Source organism: Spodoptera frugiperda, chromosome 15, assembly GCF_023101765.2.
Source record: "Spodoptera frugiperda isolate SF20-4 chromosome 15, AGI-APGP_CSIRO_Sfru_2.0, whole genome shotgun sequence".
NCBI lineage: Eukaryota > Metazoa > Arthropoda > Insecta > Lepidoptera > Noctuidae > Spodoptera > Spodoptera frugiperda.
The window spans coordinates 8825723-8847929 of record NC_064226.1 but is presented as its reverse complement, the minus strand read 5'-3'; the positions used below and the strand labels follow the sequence as shown (position 1 = coordinate 8847929).

Genomic DNA, 22207 nt, shown 5'->3' with positions numbered 1-22207 from the left:
ACAGTCAAACACCTAAATTCGGTTTGTAAATACATCAGTAATGTTTACTACGTCCATTTAGGAACCGTTGGCGTTGAGATGTAGGTAGACATGTAATGGTACCTAATAGACCATAAGACATTATGGCTTCGTCCTCGAGTGAGTAAATTGCATGGTATGGTGCGTTCCGACCCCCGCCCACGGCCGACATAAGCCCATAATGACACTGCAAACGTCCCATTTAAAATTTTTACTTTTTTCCAACCGCACCTCGAATAGCACGCGGATTTTTACCTTTATTCATCGTTAAAATTAATTTTAATATGGTTTTTTAGTATTACACGTTGTACATTAAGAGACATATTAAACATTGGCTTGTTTTATTAATTGGTACAAAGGTACAATAAATTAAAAAATGCTTTTCAAACTAGAGCGCATACCTATCTGAAATTAATTTGAAAGTTATTTAATACTTTGACAAAATGGGTTAATAATAGATTATGGCAATATTTTGTCTAAGTAAGCTAATTTCGATTCTGTTATGATAAAACAAGTGAGTAGGCGGATAATGCCACTGACACACTCGACCTTGCCCAGTTCTTGACTCAGACTTAAGTAAAACTGTGCCACAAATTATCATACCCAATAGAGCAGACAAATATGCAGCATGACGTAATAGTACCATGAGGTAAAACAAATAAATCAATAAAAAAATTAAATTCGTCAGATAGGATAAGCGTGTAATCCAAAAGATCTGAGTAGTTTATGCGCGCACACGTCAACAAACGAACGTATGATATGTGCCCGATTGTTAAAGTCCGATAAAAACTGCACTGTCAAACATTTTCAGAAGTATGTGCCAGCCTTTTGTTTCGTCCTGTACGTTAAATACACGAAATTTTATTTTTGCTATCTACCGTCAGCGTTAATCATGAGCGAGACAGTTGCCACGATGTTATGCATAAATGTAAAAGCTTTTACCAGCTTTTCATAAAAATAACTTCACGCTAGTTTAATTTTCACCAGAATAAAACGACGAATACGTTTTAATGAGACATCAAATATTCTCAGAATGTAGCTAGGCATAGATGTTTACTTACACAAAAGTGTCATAGATATAAAACCATAGAGAAGTAATATAAAGTGTAAATGCACACAAGGGAACAATAAAAGCACATGAGTTTATAAGTTGTGTGCATAAGTAGTGGTCACAGACGCCGACACCTTACAGCACTGTCAATATTTACCTTTCAACGCGGCATTCACTCTGTCCAAATCATAGAGTGACAGTGGAAGAGGCTCGTTCAACAGCCGCAGCCGGGGCTTGTTCCCGTTGGGTGACTCCTCGAAAAATCCATCGCTCAAAAATATGCCCGACGAATGTCTGTACAGCTTGTAAGCACACTTGTTCGTACGGAGCCAGTCGACAAACACTATCGCGCCGTTCAGAGAGCGCTCGTCTCCTGAAACGACGTGAGTCCTCAGTTCCTCAATGTTCCCCTTTATGACCAGCCGAATGTACAGCTTGTAAAACATAAACACTTTAACGTTGGGCTTGGTGCCGCGCTTTATCTTCCTCACGCTCAGGACCCTGGCGGTGAAAATGTATTTAGACTCAGACACGGCTGACGACAGAATTTCGTAGTCATTAGTTATCGTCTCGTTTAAAACACATTTGGAGCCGTTTATGTCTTTCTTGCGGTAAACCGTATCCCGTTTCCTCACTTCACCCCTTATACGGAAATGGGCATAAGTTATCGTAAAGCAGTAAAGCAATAACACTAAAACCTTTAGCTTCATTTTGATTGTTATATTGTTTACTGCCATATCTATATCGGAGCCATTTCAGCGGCTTATAGGTTAAAACTTTTGATGTGGATCGTAAACTCACATGGAACACAAAGTTGCGCAAGTTGTCGGCGTGGCGCCACCGAGACGCGTGCGCTAGCGCAGCCTCGCGCGCGGACTGGGAGACCTCGCAATTCGATACAACCTTCATCAACGTAAACAAACATGGACTTACGTTACGTTAAACTATGAGTCGGCTCGGGAGGTAATTAGTATAGGCCGTGCTAATTGACGAGATGGTTTAAAATGGAAAGTAGGTTTCTATGTAGGTATGGTATGTGTTCCTGTGTAGAGCCGCATTAGCAAAAGCTTTCCACTTTATTGGTAGCTACTGTTAGTTGCGCAATCTGACACGAAAAGAATTTGAATATTCGTTTGTAGCGATAGAGAGCTCGTGGTTCCAGATAGATAACAGATAGGATAGAGCAATACGTGGCACAAGTTAACAGTTATTGCCGAATGCACAGTGGCGCACGCCTGCCCGACTGTGCCCCTGAATATTCATGTACAAATTCGGGTTGAACTAGTAGAGAAACTTTCTCTGTGTTTCGTACTGGATACTAAAAATTTGAACAACAAAACGTTCCAAATATAATTGGAGCAAAATACTTTTTGTATTTCTAAAATTAATTCTATCTAAAGCACTAGTAATTTATTCATAATGCTTTTAGATAAAAGTACTTTATTTTGGTATACGTAATACAGCCATAAATACATTTTTGTCCTAAAAATTTAAAATAGTAGTAATTAAAAAAGTATGTCAAAGTAGTCCAACATTATAATTATTGCAGGACAGGAATATACGTAATGGAACTGTAAACGAGATTTAAAAAATGTTGTTAGTCGTCGTCGCACGTACATAGGTGATTGCAAGCGCTTACACGAGGAATTTGGAAAGTGGTACGAGCGTGGGCGGGCGAGTACGGACCGCTCGCTTTCTTGACGAATCTTCAACGTCGCACTTTATATTTTGTAACATTTTTCACAGACGAGTCTGTTTACTTGTTTACTTTATAGCTGCACACAAAATATCGTAGTAACTTCTTTCCAAATCACGTCATCATCGGTTTCTGATCATTGGGAATGACCACTCAATTCGAAGTCATGTACTCAGTAGACGCATGAACATAAACATGTTTGAAGGTTGAATCAGTTGCATTTTATTTCGTTAAACACAATTGACGGCGCGTCAGATCGCTATCGTACTCCTAATAGAGCATTAAGTAAGTAGCCGTGTCTGTAACAAGATGATAATTGAGTATTCCGAACAGATTACAAGCATAAGATATTTTAATTTTATAGTCATTACGGGTGCGCAGTGTGCAATCAGATGCTCGCTTCGTGTGTGGTATATTACTATCGTGACGAATACACTCAGTCATTACTTTCTCTACAGCCAATAACGCCTCCTGCGATGATAACTTTAGATATGAAACCGCTCGGTGAAGCATCGCCGTATCTATCGATGCATTGGCATTCCTTAATATATTGCCTCACTGATCATAATATGTTAAATATCTTTAAGAATCTCCATTGTTGCCATCAAGTTACACTCACGCAAGCTTCTTTAGCATTGGAGCCCTTAAATGTCTAATGAAGCAGATTAAATCGCGTTCGTCTGAGACTCCTAGTTTATCTGTAAGGATTCCCACGGATCGTGCGGCCTCTGGTTTGATACAGATCGGGCGGTCGCAGGCGACGTCGCAGTCGCTAACTAAGGCGACGCAGAAGTGATACATAACAACAGAGAGTCACGTGTCAGCAGTCGCATCCCTACGATGTAGTGTCAGATAGGACGTGCGATTCCACCTCGTATGGAAAGCGTGCGGCTAGTGCGGTCGAGTGGTCGCGGCGGCGGTGAGGACCAAACCCCGCGATACTCATCTCATCGTCGGATTATGCGAGGCTTAAATTGGATCTTCTTGGAATTTTTAGGTTAAAATGGCTTTCGCAATAAAATTTATTGCGGAGTATTTGACTCGGAATAAAGTCTATTCGTGACCCACTGCGAATTCAATTAAAGAGCATCTCAGCGTAATATTATTTACATTCTTTCCTACTGGGCAACCCGCTTTTATAAAAGATGTAAAAGATATTGGAGTAATAAATAAAAGAGGAATTTGCAGCGTTTCATCAACGTTAAGTAATATTGCAAATTCGCAAATGTACATACCTACTTGAAAACGTTAGAGCTAGATGAATAAATTAAGTAATGATTTTGCGTTTACATAAAGGTAGGTATTTTAGGGTCGAATTACACTGTTATCAAATGGATGTTATTTTACAATTACCATTGGTATTTGGAGTGTTTGCTCAGTTAATTAGAATACGTTTGTGTTAACAATAATCCGGTGCGGTATACATTGATTGATCACGGTCGCCGGTGTGCACATATGTTTATGTTGGGCTCGGGCGGCCGAGCAAACGTTCCGATCGCCTTCACTCCATTAAGTTAACGAACAGTTGTCAAGATGTCGATCAAAATCGACTTTTAATACGTTCCCGATGTTATGTACGCTATGGATGTAGCACCCACGCGTTATTGTAACTCGTGTGAAGTTAAACCGATTGCATGCATTACTTAGCTTGGATTTGTTTTATTTGTATGGGATTGTGGCTACACTACAACATGAATTTTTATTGCTTGTTTTTTCTAGGTATTTGCATCGTGAGAATTTTACAGATGTAGAGATGAGGTGAGCTTTGTAAATACCTATGAGTTGATAGAAAATATTGATTTCTGTTTTAGTAATTATAGTAACTTACCTTTAACAGCAGCATTCACTCTGTCTAAATGGTATAAAGTTAACGGCACTGGGTCTGTCAGGATTCGGAGTCTTGGTGTGGGTCCTCTGCCCTTATCTGCGTACGCGCCGTCACTCAAGAAAATGGCAGAGAGCCGCGGCCTGGGCGCCGGCGCACAAGACTCCCGCGCACGAGGCCGCTCCACCATCAACGTAGAACCACTCAAAGTCTCCCCTGATCCTTCTAACTTAACAAACATCCTCAACTCACTCATATCCCCCTTCAACAATCTTCGCAAATACACTGTATACAAGTTCGACTTTTTCTTTGTTAACTTATCTTCCGAACGAAACTTCTTCACATTCAAAACTTTACCGGTAAAAATGTACTTAGATTTCCCTATCGCTTCCATCAAGGACCACTCATCATTGATAATAGTCTCATTGAAGTTACACGGCGGCAGCACGGCCCGGTGCCGCCTGTGGGCCGTGTATCTTTTTCTTACTTTGCCGCGGATCCTGATCTCGCCACCGACGACGATCGCCAGCGCGATAACATAAACAATAACCATCGAGGGCTTCATGTCGCAGAATACTTGGTTAACACTCCTGAATGCAGCCGCAACAAATGTATCTGTCACATTATGCACGTTATTTATGTCCACAGAGGCGTATAAAGTGGCGGCGACGACTTATTAAAAGGGTCGAGGCGTTGACATCTCACTAACAGAAAGTCATCAAATTGAATATTTAAAATCTTGATCGAATCAGTATTTTATGTGAAAAGTGAAAAAAATAAAAGTCATTAATTAGAAACATAAGCATAATGAGTATGGCGGGAGTTTCTCACGGTCGATCGATCGGGTTGTTGGTAAACAAACAAGTGAATCGTGTCGACCGGTGCGTGCGAGACACGCGTGCGCGCGCGCTGCTTGCCGGCGCTGACTGAAGCCTGTCATACGCAGCCTCCCGCTACAAAATAAGGGAAGCTTCTGTCCTCGCTCACTGCGATCGTAAATACTTAATTGACTCTTGATTGATTCATCAGTTTATTACAACAGTTTGAAGGGACTTTAAAAGCTCGTCTACCTTGATTGAAAGCTTTCCGTTCACAGTGTACCATATTTACATAACAATTACCGTCATCATTGATTTATATTTGTATAATATTCTTCAAATAAAAACCAACGAAATGTAACTCAGCTAGCACCTAGGCAAAATTTCAAACATCAAGAAGTCCATTTACAAACCAGAACGTGAGCACGTCAAGCCGACGTTCGGAGCAGCATTTTCGACGTGCCAAATGACTAGCATGCTCTGGAAGGCAGTCGAAGGGAAATAAATCCGTCTGGAGTGAGCTAGATAGTGTTGTGCATAACTCGCCGGGGGCCGGAGTCCGTGGTACGCAAGCGTGGTTGTGAAAGCCCGCGATCGCGATGCGTGCGCGCGTGGGCGGACGGGATGTGGCGCCGCGAACCGCTCGCCTTAGAATGGTACAAGATACAGGCGCTTGCATTGTCACCTAACACAAAAACGTTATTAATTGTTTCTTTCTTCTCACGGACCACGTATTTATTCTAAATATATTATAATGTTTTTTTTAGGATTGTCTTCTTAATTCAAAGTTAATTCGGAGTTAAAGAAAAATACCTTGGGTATTATAACAGATTTATTAGCACTAAAATATTAAATTATTAAAATAAAATATTTAATTATCTATCTCACAAAAATACGTAACAGTTATTAGCGTGACAATGAAAAGCGCTTCATTTGTAAAAGCTTTTACAATATAATAAATTGAATTACATAACGCAATTAAATTATAGCAATCCTGCTAACAGCATTTAGACATTAACACCGTCTCAGGAGTTCCCCAGTTCATAGCGTGTACCACATGAGTAGTCGATGCTAACAAATCTTTGAGGTGTAATTGCTGTATACCTACGTCGGTACAGAAACAGCAAAACGGGAATGTTATCTGCGCCGCAACAAACTACAACACTAATGGTGAAACGTTGTACCCCGGCGAAACCCGATAATTTATGTTAATATTTTATACGTATAAATTTTTACAACTATGGTATAATCTTTATTGCTGTCTACTTTGCTAAAATACTGGCCTTTACAAAGTATCTTTAGATAACCATCCAATTTTACCGTTTCACAATCATCGGTACACAGAGACTTGTATTTACATAGGCATATCAACGAAAATATCACGGTAATGCAATAATAACAAGCCGAGGGCATTGTCGAAAGAATAAAAAGTACGCACAATGCACATCTTCCCACACATGCAGCTTTGTTTGTGTTAATAACTGCATACGGCCCTCGTACGGAACCGCGGGACTCGTTCCAGTTGTTGGCATGCTTTTGTTCTGCCTATCTACCACCCGTACACTCGTACCCGAGTAATTGATGTGCTTGTGAACCACTTACCGGCTGTTACCACCTGATATTTCATCGTGTAGTTTTCTGATGTCTGCTCTTTTAACATCACCAACGACCATTACTGAAATTAATTGCTAATTCATTCATAATCTGCTATCATGATTAAATCATTATCTTACCAAAATATTCCAAGCAAACAGATGACAAATGGCTGATTTGCTCAAACCTTACTTAGGAATACAATTAAGGAACTTTATGAACTGCGATAAATATTTGTAGGAATACGGTCAACCACTCCAATTGTATAATTTACCAGAGCTCTACGTTCGAAAATCACTTCTAAGGCTTAGAGGCAGGGTCTATTGTTGCACATCGCTAATGAAACAGCAAAAGCTATCGGCGTAGCTGATTGTGCACGCATGATATTGACGCAGAATATAATTTCGGTACCAACAACGCGGCATATTCCCCGCAATAATTCACGCTTCGGACTCACCCCAAACTAATCCCGATTTACTGAAACGATCACGCCGCGATATTAAATCACTCTGTCAAACTGCAACAAGCCGCTCATTAAGCCCGCCCCGGTTAGTAAACACCGATACACCCCTATTACGGCTGACTAACTCAATTAATATACCGATGAAAGTAAGAAAAACGCCATAACTTGGCCGGGAAGCAGCGTTCGACTATATTCCTTCTAACTACGGGCAATAGAACAAAATATTGATCACTCGCAGAAGCGGCAGACGTAGGCATTAAATTGAAAATGCAAATCGATACACAGCACTGAGCTTATTAAGATTACTTTCTCGTTAAAAATATTCTTTATGGAGTGGACAACATATAGCCCGAGGCGGATGTTCACTTAATAGCTATTTTCTACTACAATTATCATAAAAGACGTTGTCAATTAGTGTTTAACGATATTGTGGTCGGGAGGTCTAAGAGTATAAAGATATATTTAATTATTCATTGGCTGGTTTGTAAACATTTACTTTATTATATAATTATAGAGACTGACGGAGTAAATAAAAATGTCCCAAAGTAATGAGTATTGCGTAAGTGTCCGTATGTCATAATTTGCAGCATGTCATAATGTACAGCCGGTCGTGGCGGTAACAAGAGCCCGACGCACATTTGTACATGTAAATGCGGGTGCCAGTAATTAGGGTCACGACTATCAAAACCAATTCTACCGCTCAAAATATACGGTGCAAAGTTATTTGGGTGTGGTGGAGATCTTTATTACTTCCATCAGATTCCAGACTATAATACCTTGACGTCGTATGTATGGGCATCCCAATAATTAAGTGACGCACTTAATTTTGTCAAAAATTGTATTGCGCCAACGTCACATTTAATCTCATAATTATTTGAAATATCATCACCTTTAATTCTCTTAGAAGACCAAACAGAGTACATTACTCCCAAACAAGGCTCGGATACCGGTTAAATTTTCAAACCGTTATTATGCATTGTGCCCATGTCACATTAATCTCATAATTATTTGAAATAGCATCACCTTTAATTCTCTTAAAAGACCAAACAGAGTACATTACTCCCAAGCACCCACACTATGAAACAACTAGCTTCACTGAAATGTCAAACACTGACTTTCAAGATTGTCTTAGCTAATTGACATTTTCACTTATCTAAACAAATTACTCCTACTGAAATACGAAAAGAAAATAGGTAACAATAATGTGAAAAACTTACTTAAATTTCCCTGAAAACAAACCAGCCAGTACATAATATTATGTATAAAGATTTCGGTACAATAAAAAAATATATATAACATGATTTTACCGTGCACATATTTCAAGTTCCTACATTCAAGCAAAAGGAATGGAATTCAAAGTCTTAGAAGAGATTTATGGAGGAAAAGTAACGATAAACGACTTATGTCGCTGATTGTCCCAACTCCTATCTCATTGCGAGCACCCTGCCGCCTGACAAAAGCTGCGACAACCACATTTTCCCTTAAAGTTGTTGCATCTTTGGGTGACACCCCTGTTTGTATTAAGTTCTTACAATCTACGGCACCGACTCGCACTCACCAGAATGAAAAGTTACTTCGTTAATAATGAAAACACGATGAATAAATTACAAAGTTTTGGCGCATCGGTCATTCACGTCATTAATAAATTAATATCAGTTAAGGCGCATCTCCCAACGCAATATAATGCCCCATCAGTATCGTTTACATCAGTCATTCTGGCATTATTAAATGATTTTCCGTTTCAATATTTTCAAGTTTAATCTTCTTTCAAAAGGAGCTTAAAATAAATTCCGATACAGTTATTGAAAAAATATCAATGGAATGGTAAAACGATCTTTATTTTGTACAAATAGAAAGACACCTGAAAATGGGACATCATTAGTCTTTTACGAATCACGGTTCAACAGACCAGAAGTTCCTTAGAGCACAAAGGTGTTGAGCGCTGAAGGACGGCTCTCGGGGTTCGTTTGAGCGAGAGCGACGATGCGGACCAAATGTACTGTTCAGTAATGTCCGTTAGACCTCGCCTTTTTGTTATAAAGCTCTTCGATCCACGCTTTATTGCCTACACTAAACACTCGAGTTCCGCTTCACTAAGTTGTGCGTTTATGAGCTGCTGACACAGTTTGATGACGATTCCGAATATACTATGTGTGTACTGCGACGTCGAATGCGGCAACTGGTTACTGCGGCATACATTGCCGATGGGCGCCCGCCGGCCAGTTGCAATGATTACGGGGTTTGTGTCATTGTTACCGATTACGTCAGAGGCTGTAATTTTCGGTATTTACTACTCTCTCAGCCAGACCAACCAGAACTACGTCAGGTATTCACGTGTACGTCGTGCACGAGTAGACTACCCACTACATTTCCCCCCACATGCCAAAACTCCTTGAAGTAATTATTGAACATAACCCACAATGTCAGCTCGTCTTCGATAGTTAGACAGGCACTCCCAGTTTATCCTGCTTGGAATGTAATTAACGTCAACTGATCAGGGGCTGGATGGATTAGTTACAAATTTAGACTAAATTGGGCGCGTCAATCTGAAACTTAACCACTAGCGGAACTTACATTGACGGGTGCCGGCGGAACTTCCGGTCCGCACGAGGACATCCCATCAATGATTCAATTTATCTGCCCATCACGACCACTTCCGGAAGATACGAGTACTCCACGATATGTATATTTTATCTGTTGCTGTGTTCCACATGGCTTTATTGCCGGCGTAGTTTGGCAGTCAGTTGACATGCGATAGTTGCCTTATATTTACGAATGGACTCACTATGGCCGGCCAACCTACACTCGTTTAGAATTTTTATGATTTCCAACAAATGTTTGAGTCATTATTGTGATTTATTTTTGTTAAGTATTATATTTCCCGTAAACTTCATTGACTCATGCCTAGCAAAAAGCCATATCTAAGGAAATAATTTAAATTCAAGACCACTCCAATTTTTTTAATAGTTGCTAATATTTTTCTCATTGTGAAATGGGTTAAGTTCTTCCTAGGTTCATTTCTATTATTAGTTCGGTTCGAAGCCCTGGTCCCGATCATCTAATCAGATGGCAGAGACAGACGAACACTGTCTCCCACTTTAAGCAGGACGACTACTTGGACACTTCTGTCTACATTTATTTTGAGACCGAAGGTAGAAATACCATTGTTTCGAAGTGCGATATTTGATCATTCTGGTGTGATTTTCTATGCTTTCTTACTTCGATCAACAATACCAACTAGATATCGGGTCGGCGCAAAAATACGTCTCGATAAATAACAGCTCACTTGAGACGTGAGCTCTTATTTTGTTTAGTTCACTTGTAACACGGCCAATATAAACACGTTTCACAATGCCGCAATGTGTATTCAAGAGTTGCAAAAATAATGCCCGAAAAAGCAATTTATCGGCCGGAGTGTCTTACTTTCGGTAAGTACATATAAATTAAGTTATATTATAATTTTTAAACTAACAAATAATATTTAATTTTGAACAAAATTACCGATTTTAAATCACCGCTACAAACGTTTGGCCAAGATCGGCCAATACGTGCGCAAACTTTTGTGTGTAGATTTATGTTGTAGGTAATCATTTAAAATAATTTGTTACTAGAACCTTTAAATAGGTTAAGGCTACTTTTGTGTCTGTTTTTTGAACTCTCATTAGATAGTTACTTATTTCTTTTTTTTAGTTTTCCTAGCAATCCGTTTACGTGTGCAGAATGGGTCTCGATTGTCGCCAGAGAAAAAGAAGATAACTTTTATAAGCCAGCTAAGAATTCGGTCAAATGTTCAGATCACTTTGATAAATCGGATATATCCGGAAATACTAACCGCCGTCGATTGGTTAAAACAGCAGTGCCTAACATAACAACATACATAATTTTAACTAAACTTTTACGTTCATATTATAAATTCTTTTAGTGTTGAACGCGACTCCATACCTCCTGTAGTAATCTTCGACAAAGCAAACTGACACGAAACAAAACGCTGTAGCTGACAAGGCCGTGACAGGAAATAGTACTTTATTTGTTGCTCTTTAAAGTTGATTTTAGACTTAATGTTATTTGACTTACGTCTTTTCATTTCTAAGTGACATAATAGGTTTATTGCTTTTGTTACGAAAGATAGTAAGTGTAAGATAATATTTTGAAGATTTGTGACTTTATTACTAGGTGCGATGGTTGAAATTAGGTTAAACTTAAAACTGTTTTAAAACTTTTCTCTTAGTACGTTAAAAACAAATGCAGCTATATAGGTATAAATTCACGCGGACACCATTTGGCTTTGATTTTGTACGTGACCCGTTATCTAGTTGGTATTGTTGATCGAAGCTTTCTTACATAGAACTTACTTACTTATAACTTAAAAGAATGTAAGAAAGCATAGAAAAAATCACCACTGCACTGTCAAATATAGCATCTGTCGTATAAAATTAAAAAGGTTTAGGTCTATATATTTATCTTTTTAATTTGTACAGAGTTCATGCTACCTCTAAGAAATTCTGACTCAGGAATCGAACCCGAGACCCCGTGCCCGGCAGTCGCACTTGCAACCACTCGACCAACAAGGCAGTCTAAGAGATGATGACCGAAAAATTCAAATTATTACGTTTCATTCCAGTGTACCGTCAATACTAGGAACCCAGTACAGTACAACACTAGGAAAATGTCAGAGATAAAAATATTTTTTACTCCGGGATTATACTAGAGCCGCTCGCATAATATGCATGAACTGGACGGGCTTAAAATATTTATTCGAATCGGGAACAAAAATTGCATAAAACATCAGTATATCAGAACGAATAAAGGAATAATGACGCTTCAATACACCGTATCAATGGAGCCTAGATTATGTACGATTGAGATTGACATACCACGGTGTAATACGTAACAAATAATTCCATTAAACTATGATATATGTTTGTTCAACGTTAATCAGATTCTAACGAAAAAAAATATTTTGATAGACCATGTTTCGTCACATAAAAGCACTTGCAAGAGTTGTATATAAAAGACTTTTTAAATCTTACGTAACGTAAGAACGTTACACAAGACACAACTAATTTGTTTTACAGAAAATGCAAGTAATATTTAGATTAAGAAAAAGAACACGATACATTTCTGCTCTTTCTATTTTGGGTCTGACGTCATTCACTTTTTTTATTCACACATATCATCAGACGATTTTAAGTAATTTCTATGCCTTCCTCCATAAAATATAAGTATTTCACAATCCTCACCACATTTTACTACGAATTACAATTTGGTTCTTATGATCTTTTAGTTTGTACTCACATACGCTCATATATGGCAATCCAAATACGCTTTGGGGTGAGACAAAGTGAACTCGGATATAAAGATAAGGTGTACTAGAAGTCAGAAGTGAACGGTGCGCTCTCGATAGCGGCAGTAATTCATGCTCGACATGACGGCCCGCTGTTCCCGAGGCATTAGAAATGTTTAGAACTTACTAATAACATTTAGTTTCACACGACGTTGCTCCGTTTCAACTGAAGCTGGTTTTAATTAACTTTTGACGTATGAATAATGTTGTCTCGGGTACTAAGTAATAGGTCACCCCGCCACTTCCAGGCGCTTTAGTTGAGCAAGGGATTAGTGCGAGCTCTTTGATATTTTGATTGAATATCGATGGAACCAAATGGTTGGAACGTTCAAATCTGATATAATCAAATATAATTATTTTTTGCCGAATTTAATTTGGTATAATAATATGAAATGTATAACGCTTTGGTGTAATAACTGTAATGTTATACTATTTTACTTTAAATAAATAAATAATGTTTTCATAAATGGGTAGGGTGACTCGCACACTTTTCGAACTGTTAATAAGCTTATAATATAGGGTGCAAATCTACATTCACTGGGCACGAATCCAAACTCTGTACATACAGATTTCCAAATTCAAAATCGGAAAATCCAACTCTCCATCATGTAATCTGTAGAACCATGATTGCTAATAGAAACTTTGACTCACCCGCCATGAGTCACACTGGAAAATACAAATGTTCCACAAAAATAACGGTTCAAGCCAGTGGCGTTTGCAACCCTAACTTTAAAAGAACAAAAACAGACCACTGAAATATGATGTTCATAAACATGACACGGGGATCGGAACACCTAGAACGCACCGGTATAGAACCAACAGTACAGTCCAACACAAAGGTGCACGAATACTTTCATCATTCCATATTTATTCTAGCAACAAAGGGAATCAAATGTGACGTACATTCCGTCTGACTTACTAATATCATGAATATAAATTGAAACATCATGGATATTTATGCAGGGTTGCCCGCGGATATTGCTCACCGCGGCGATACGCGACCGGCAGGTGTTCAGACAATGTGCCCGCCAGCAATAGATTCCTGATATCAATATTTATGCCTATTACCGACCCGTTCAGAAGAAATACAATACCATAATTTCGACCACTCTTATTCATAGCTTCGGACATTACGAAAACTTTACCCGCTTTTTGTGTAAATCAGAATAGACTGTTTATGTGATTTGCGACACTGATCTCCAATATATTCATTGTAATACACATAAAATTTATGTCTTTGTTATAAAATGGGAGTGGAAGAGCACATTTTGTATCGACTTTATTGTCTGTTTAAACGTCATGTATCAATGTTCCCATATAAACCCTTCGCATGAACCAATATAAAATGATTGCGTAAGTATGAAAACACCAAAAATGTGTTTCCACATGAAGTTTAAAGTTCAATAAAATCACGACACCAATTAAGGCTTACCGGCAATTTTAATGCGTCGGATTGGATATAATGAAATTAAAAAATGTTTTAATTAAATTAATAAAATCGAAGCGTAACATCGTACGATGATAACCGCATCGAATGCAATTACAGTAATCCCGTAACGTACGTACGTACACACACATACGCACACAACGTATGTGACAATGTAATACGGCTTTTGAGGTTTCCATATACGGCTTACTGGCACTCATAAATGAATTTAATTTCGCTGTAACGTTCTTGTGTACGCAACACTAGGTGAAACGAAACTCAAGGCACGGAAAGAATGCTGTAAAATTTAATTACAATGGAGAAAATGTACCAAAGTACACAACAGACGAGAAATAAAAAATATTTTCATTTTCCCCGTACTTTGTGTTTGCATAATATTTCCATCGCTATAAATACATCAAAGCTCTTATTGCGTTTACAACAGATTTCAAACTAGAGCAACAAACTTCAATAACAAAGTCCTCCAAGTTACTGAACCTCAAATCCCCGCCGTGAAGAATTTACGAACATAGATTTATAGACAAGAGCGTAGGAACAAGAGCTGGGCATGCCTACACGGAGTGGCTTGGATGGCAGATATGCGAGCGATCCCGACGGACGGCACCTACTCCGGCGAGATTGCATACCGCACTGATATTGACTACCCGACTAATGTGGGCGGTAATGGATGGAAAGTGCCCCAAAACTGGTGTAGGGTTGGCGTCGACTACGCGCCATTTGAATATACACCAAAATGATTTGGTGTTATCATAAATCTGAGAGGCTGTTTACACAACGACACTACCATTGTGTTACGATATATTACTGCGTTTCTGATGCAATAGCCTCATCGTACATCGTGAAGATTCATCTCTGGATATAGCCTGTCGGCTATGACAATCGGAATAATAACGAGGTGGTCTTCTGATATTAAGACAATAACAATTGTAAAATTTTCTTTAATTAAGATTTAACAGCAACCTTACATCAAGGCGAATACTACAAGGAGAACGGACAACTATTCCTCATCGACTCAGGATGCGCTCCAAAATCAAAGGCGGTCGCTACTGCGAAGCGATTGCAGGGCATAATAGACCCTCGGGCGCACCGAGGATCGAACGGAGCGGTCTATTGTGAGTGAAGCTTGAAGCGAATCTGCGCGCCTCTGCCGTCTCGGCCGAATATAGATTCCATTAATTAGCAGCCCACTGGGGCCCACTCGACGAACAAACAGACAATGAAGTATCACAGCACACGTATTTGCATAACAATTGCATCTTAATCGAATCATAGCTAATGGAAACATAGCAATATCTTGTTCATTAATTGATGTATCCAACTGTCTGGCTATGTGATGGCTATTATATAACCACTTAAGAGTAGGTATGTTTGTTATAATATAGCTTTTGTAATATACGCATTGACAAAATCATTACAAATTACACGGCCATTTCAATGTCATATTGCGTCGGAAAATTCATGACCGCTGAATATTTTCTTAAGAATCGTGATGTGTGTCCACTTTCATAGCTCGCTCAATCTCTAGTATAGCTTAAGTTTATTAAACAAAAGCTTCCAGCCAGTGGCTTCGGCATTCCCGTGGGATAAAAAATGTCCTATCACCCATGTCATCTCATACCCTGTCTGTATAAAATAGCGCGATAGATGGACAAACATCAAAACAAACAAACTTTCGCATTTATAATAATATTAAATGTGATAAAACACTTACTCAAAAGACATCGCACAATATTATTGTCGTTTCAGTTACTAAATATTAATATGAACGTTAGACATTTATAGTGAAAATCATGTTTTATTTTCTTCACGGTACTTAGCGGACGCGTCAAGTTTTCAATTATGTTAATTGACGACGGGCTAAGCCGCATTTCTTGCCGACGACGCGTGGCGGCCATCTTAAAACTAACTGCAAATAAATTAGGCACCAACTCATTTCTGTCGACGGTTATGCACTTCGCAACTTCATTAGTTGTCAGTGCGAAATAATAATTGACCATTGGATGGTAAATAAAACATTTACGGTCTTCTGCAACTGCTGTAAGCTAAGATGATACAAGTGTGGATAGAAGTGGATACAACCATGAAAACACCGGAACACTGATGTCCAGTGCGTCCCAGGAACATCAATGACTGTTTTGAAATAAATCAGAAGAAAAAGAAAACATTCACGATCTACCAAATCTCATCGTACCAAATGGTGATCATTTGGTCGGTTACCAAATGGTTATGAGATGAAGACTCATTACATCACTAGCTATGATCTTCTAACGGACTGCCTTGCGAGTTTCCGGGGCTCCGGCTCGAAAAGCAGGAGCAGGAACCGGGTGGTTTTTAATCAGTAAAAAGCCGACACTCCCTCTTACCTCGCCCAAGGCGAAAGAAGTCATTGGAAGATTTCCCCCTTAAAAAATAAAGCTATGATCCTATCTCTAACCCTTCTGCCAACCGAGGTGATGGTGATTATGTGGCAAAACTCTTTATGTAAAGTCTAGTGCAGTATCGTCTGCTACATACGGACTCTTGATGATGATAATACTGCACTATACAGTATGGTATATGACGTCGAAATTTAAGAACAGCATCTAGGATTAAGAAGCGCGAGAAACACTACTAGAACATAGCATATAGAACTATGTTTTAAAACAGCATTCTAGTTATAATAAACTATAATCGTATGCATGAGATTAGGTACTAAGTCTGGAGTAGGGACGTTGAACGAAGCAAAATTATGTACAGCCACCAGCCACTAGCTACTATGTATGTACTCTACTCCACGAAACTATATTCTTGTTAGCAAGATAGTGCCACGAACATCTACAAACGAGTATGGAACAGCTAAATATTTCATTAACATGTAAATTATTATGAGAAGCTAAAAATACTCCCCATAAAATTACCTAGTCAAAGAATGTAGATTAAAAATGTCACCCTGTACTTTTAAAAGCGATAAAAATTGCATAAATTGAAGTGACACGGACAGTTATGGCGTGTCCTTATCTTAAATGTGTAACATAGTTTCGATGTGACAATTAAATGATCATAAAACAACACTATGAAATGGAGTAGGTATATAAAATGAACGATCTTCATTAACACCTTACTACACGTTTTGCCAAAAAAAATTTTTATACTTTATAGTCTACATGACACTGTTGACTCAGGTACCGCAGTGTTGCATCAAGTCGTCCCGTGGACGCTGGTCGAGTCTCTTTAATAGCGTTCAACTTAAACAAGCAAAGCTCCACATGCAAACTTCATTTACTTTACGGCACATTACATCAATGTAAGCGAACAAATTCATTAGGGCCCGTAACTTACGAACGAAGCGATAAAATACATCACGCTCCTTTGTGAAATTGTTGACGCGAGGGAAAGTATGCGTGCAGTATTACGTGCCCACATGTGAACATAATTAGATTTTGTTTAAATTAATAATGTTATTTAGTAAATTCAAGTGAGAACGGGGTGATTTTTAGTCAGTAAGAGTCTGACACTCCCTCTCGCCTCGCCCAAGACGGGAGAAGTCATTGGATGATCTTCCCCCCTCCAAAAAAAGCCATCAACGTTCTTAATTGTCATTGATTTTGAAGGTTTTTAAGAGATCGCTGCGCAAGCGAAAGGACTTCACATAACAAGATTGGTTCACGTCCTTACAATATTTCAGTTCTGAAACAAATGTCTCTTGATAGATCAGAGGGACCAACAAAAATGTATAAGTAATTCAGCATAAACGGTCCGACATCCCCTTGTTCTGTTGGTATGAAATCCCGTAAATCCATCCGAGGTGGGCCCTGCTGCTGGCGTCGCCGGCGCGCGCATTGACTGAGACGTATGCAAAGGGATCAATGAGATAAATTGCTCGCCGCTGTCACTTATTTCACGGCAAAATGGATGGAGGGGAAAAAGGGGACCAGCACGGGGAGCAGGGAATCTGCCGAGCTAATGGTGCGCGTGGGCATTACGCTCCGCTCGGTTTAATTACACTTTAGACAAAGGCAAATTACTGCCTCCCGCTCTACTATAATTACACACTACACAAGTAATCCCTTGATTATAGTATAAGGTATTTCACCTATTGATTTTCTGGTATCAATCAGAAACATCTCAATTAGCAATGCTGTAATGTTGGCGCCGACATGTCAATTAAGTCTGGTGATCGGCCAGAATGCTCCAAACTCGTTTGCAACAAAATGTGGGGCATCGTGCGCTACTTTGTCTCCGTTTGGACCAATTTATATTCCGAGAAAGAATCTTATTAACGCCGCTACACTTATCAAAAATCGTTTTATAGACAGAGCCATCAACAGTGTTCTCCTCCGTTAAGCCCTTGATTATATTGCCGGAATACAACATCAAGCGAATGGAAGCACTTGGGACGTTGTTCCCGCAAATTACACCGTTATGAGACTACAAATAACCGCAAATTTATGTAGATAGCTATCGAGTGCTCGGCGTTACGTAAAACGTGTTTAAGACGGTGGCGAGGGCGATAACACGACACTAGTGTTAACATCTGGGCCGCGCTCCTGCCTCCCGTCAGCCGAGCGCCGAAACCCGAGCGCTGAGCATAAACATCCCGGTGTCGGCGTCATGTCTTCATTTGCATGTTTCAGACGAGGCAACATCGGCAGCCGTGCCGACAATGTCAATGGGATCGTTACTAGAATTTATTCAAAATAGGTGCCCTACATTACACGAGATTTATGCAGCTACAGATTAACAAGAACAGTCTACACAATGTTAACATGTTACATACGAGGGCGTACTTGGGAAAAATATTGGGTGAGCTCAAAAGCGCAATCAACTTTGGCTGTTCGTCTACGATATTGCATTGTTAAATCGATAGCTCCCACACAATGGAGGCTCGTTTGCCAGCCCCATAAAAGTGAAACCAACAACGACCCCAAGCCTTATTCTTCCCTCCTTTTATGTTATGCTCGTACCTACAATTAAGAAGCATTGTGAGACTTAATCCGAAATCTATTAGATCCTGAGACATAAAAGTTATAATAAATTGGAATCAAATCGACTCCTTTCAAATGTCTCCGGCTATCTGCGTGTCTATACTTCTATCTACTCAAAGATTTTCTTTATAATTGTCAAATGAATGTCCCCATGTAAACGGCCCTCGTATCCTAAGTGCATTTTCAAGCAATGCACGAATGGACAACATTTATCTTCACCCACACTCGCTATTTTAGTTCACAAAATGCGTAGTTTATTTTGATTATGCAATAAGTAACACCATTAATACCATTATGAAGACATCGCACAGAGAAAAACAGAAAATAATCTACTAACCAGACTAAAATGTGCTCATATTTTAGTGAACACAATAATTTGGTTGCTTAATAAATTATATGGAAACAAAGGCGGGAACCAGACTTGGAGCTGCAGTAAAAGCATTTTAACACCAAAAATGAAGCAAAATGCAATACAAACATGAAATACCCAATAAAGTACTTTGTCTAGTCAGTTTGGAACGCTTTTACGAAAATATTTATTGAAATAAATATAAGTAAAACAACCGTGTTTCACCAAAAGTGAAACAAACTTAAATTTATTTTAATAAATTGACAATACAATAACAACTCCAACAATCAACTTGTATCCGGAGCTGTGGACAACATAACAGGTTACCGGGATGGAGCTCCGGTAACCTCAAAACAGGAGAAGAAACGGGGTGATTTTTATTATTTAGTCAGGGAGAAGTCAATGGATGATTTTCCACACAAAAAAAAAAATGTACAAATGTAGCCATATTGTTTATTTCAAAAGAGAACACGGTATTACCAACATAACACCAGTATTGCCAACCTATAAACATATTACATTGCTACCAACAATATTATAATAAATATTGCCTTTTTTCCCCAAAACAAGCCATAAGAGGGTGTTAACGAGATTATTACAAGGAAAGTAGCAACAAGCACCTGTGTTCTTTAAAACCCTACCATGTAATCAATTTATAATGCGGGGGACCAGTTCTGAATGGCGGTCTCATCTCCATGCTCCATTTTTATACAATATCGTCAAGTATGTATGTGATACATACATACATACATATCGTCACGCCTTTAATCCCCGAAGGGGTAGGTAGAGGTGCACATTATGGCACGTAATACCACTGTACAATGCCCACTTTTCACAATTATGTTGTAAGTCCCATGTAATAGGTGGTGAGCCTATTGCCATATACCGGGCACATTTCCAGGCTCCGTGCTACCACTGAGAAATTTACGAAAAACCGAAAAAAGCCCAGTAATACTTCGCCCGACCCAGGAATCGAACCCGAGACCCCTTGCCTGGCAGTCGCACTTGCAACCACTCGGCCAACGAGGCAGTATGTATGTGATCTCTATACTTATATGATATTTACTGCAGCAGATACGAAAACTGCAATGGCTAATCAAGATATCTACCTAACTCGATTCCTGCTTCGAACAAAGTATAAACTTAATAAAAAAAGGTTTGTAGCGAGAATATCATCCGTCGCGTCGTTTACGTGCTGTGTTATAACGAGAATATCATCCGACGCGTCGGTTACGCGCTTCGCGCGCTAACGCAAGCCGCGGCGTTCCCACCGCTCCTCACGTCGCCAGTCGGCCCTACACGCCCGTAGTGAAAGCACATGCGCGCGCGACTGCGTCGCGCGGCGCCCTACCTTGTACCTAGATTATTGTTTGAACTATATTACTGCTGTCTGTGTGTTACCTAATTGTGATTGTCACTAACTGTGTAATTATAATATAATAAACTTTTGTACATCCATTACAAAATGGCGCCCAACGTGGGGCTCGTGCTCGAAAGTACCTACGCGAGTGCGAACGTATTCCACGCTCTGTTGAAGTCTGTTGTGTACCTACTGTACCGAGGCTGTAACCGTCGTGTCTCGAGAAGATGCCGAAAACACGCGGACAGACGGCCATCGAGAACCGCAGTAGTGATAGTGACGAAGAGTTCACGGATACGCGAGTGGCGGGAACCGCCGCGGACGACAACATGGCGGCGGCGTCACCTACCACAACGGACCGACGCGATACGAATATGATCACAATGTCAGAAGACCAGCTATCTAGGATCCTGGCCAGCGTGATGAGGGGGTCGACTCAACCTCCTGCTGCAGGAGTGCACGCGGTGCACACTGCGCAGAGCAATTTTACCCGGTGCACGGCTCGGTTCGATGGAGCCGCCTGCAACGCCGACGTCGTGGAAGCGTTCATCGAGAGCGTGCTCGTCTACAAGGAGTGCGCAGGCGTGTCAGACGACCACGCGTTACGAGGACTGCCGATGCTGCTGACCGGAGACGCCGCCGTGTGGTGGCGAGGAGTGCGACCTACGGTGGAGAGCTGGGACGGCGCGTTACGCCGGCTGCGCTTCATGTACGGCGCGGCGCGCCCAGCCCACAGGGTCTTACGCGACATATTCGCGACAGAACAACAAAGTGAAAGTGCCGACGTATATATTTCGCGTGTGCGTGCTAACATTTCGCGGTTACCATATCCTTTACCAGAACAAATGCAACTCGATATAGTGTATGGCCTGTTACACCGTAGAATCCGCAAACGTGTTCCGCGTGATAGCGTAAGTAGTGTCGACTGTCTACTTGAGAGAGCTAGGTACGTAGAGGAGATGCTGGGCGAAGCGAACCAATGTAGTACATCGTCTCACAACAATAATACCGCGAACACGAATTTACGTGATAAAGATAACCCTTCAAATGCGACCGGTAAAAATATTAACCCGCAAACGGCTGCGGTGAAAAATGTTAACCCTCAAACGACTACGTCCGACTCTAGTTCGAACATTGATTGTAGTAGCGCGACTTCTAAACGTGTTAGACCACGCTGTGCACGCTGCAAACGTTTCGGACACACGACGGACGAGTGTAAGTCGAAAGGTAATGAGTTAGCTTGTTATGGTTGCGGTCGTGAAGGCGTTATTCGGTCGAA

General features: G+C 40.0%; 1 protein-coding gene across 2 annotated transcripts in view; it reads right to left on the bottom strand.

Moving 5' to 3' along the window:
- LOC118278581 (agrin) overlaps positions 1 to 5502 on the bottom strand; it is a 158681-nt gene extending 153179 nt beyond the window's left edge. The window contains exon 1 of one of the 2 annotated variants that reach the window (XM_035597906.2): positions 4594 to 5502. In XM_035597906.2, the coding sequence (XP_035453799.2) occupies positions 4594 to 5155 (562 nt within the window). In that variant the 5' untranslated portion in view covers positions 5156 to 5502. Of the gene's footprint in view, positions 1 to 1226; positions 1934 to 4593 lie in introns of those variants that run through there. The other variant, XM_035597897.2, reaches the window with a different exon arrangement.
- Between the last annotated feature and the right edge of the window lie 16705 nt (positions 5503 to 22207).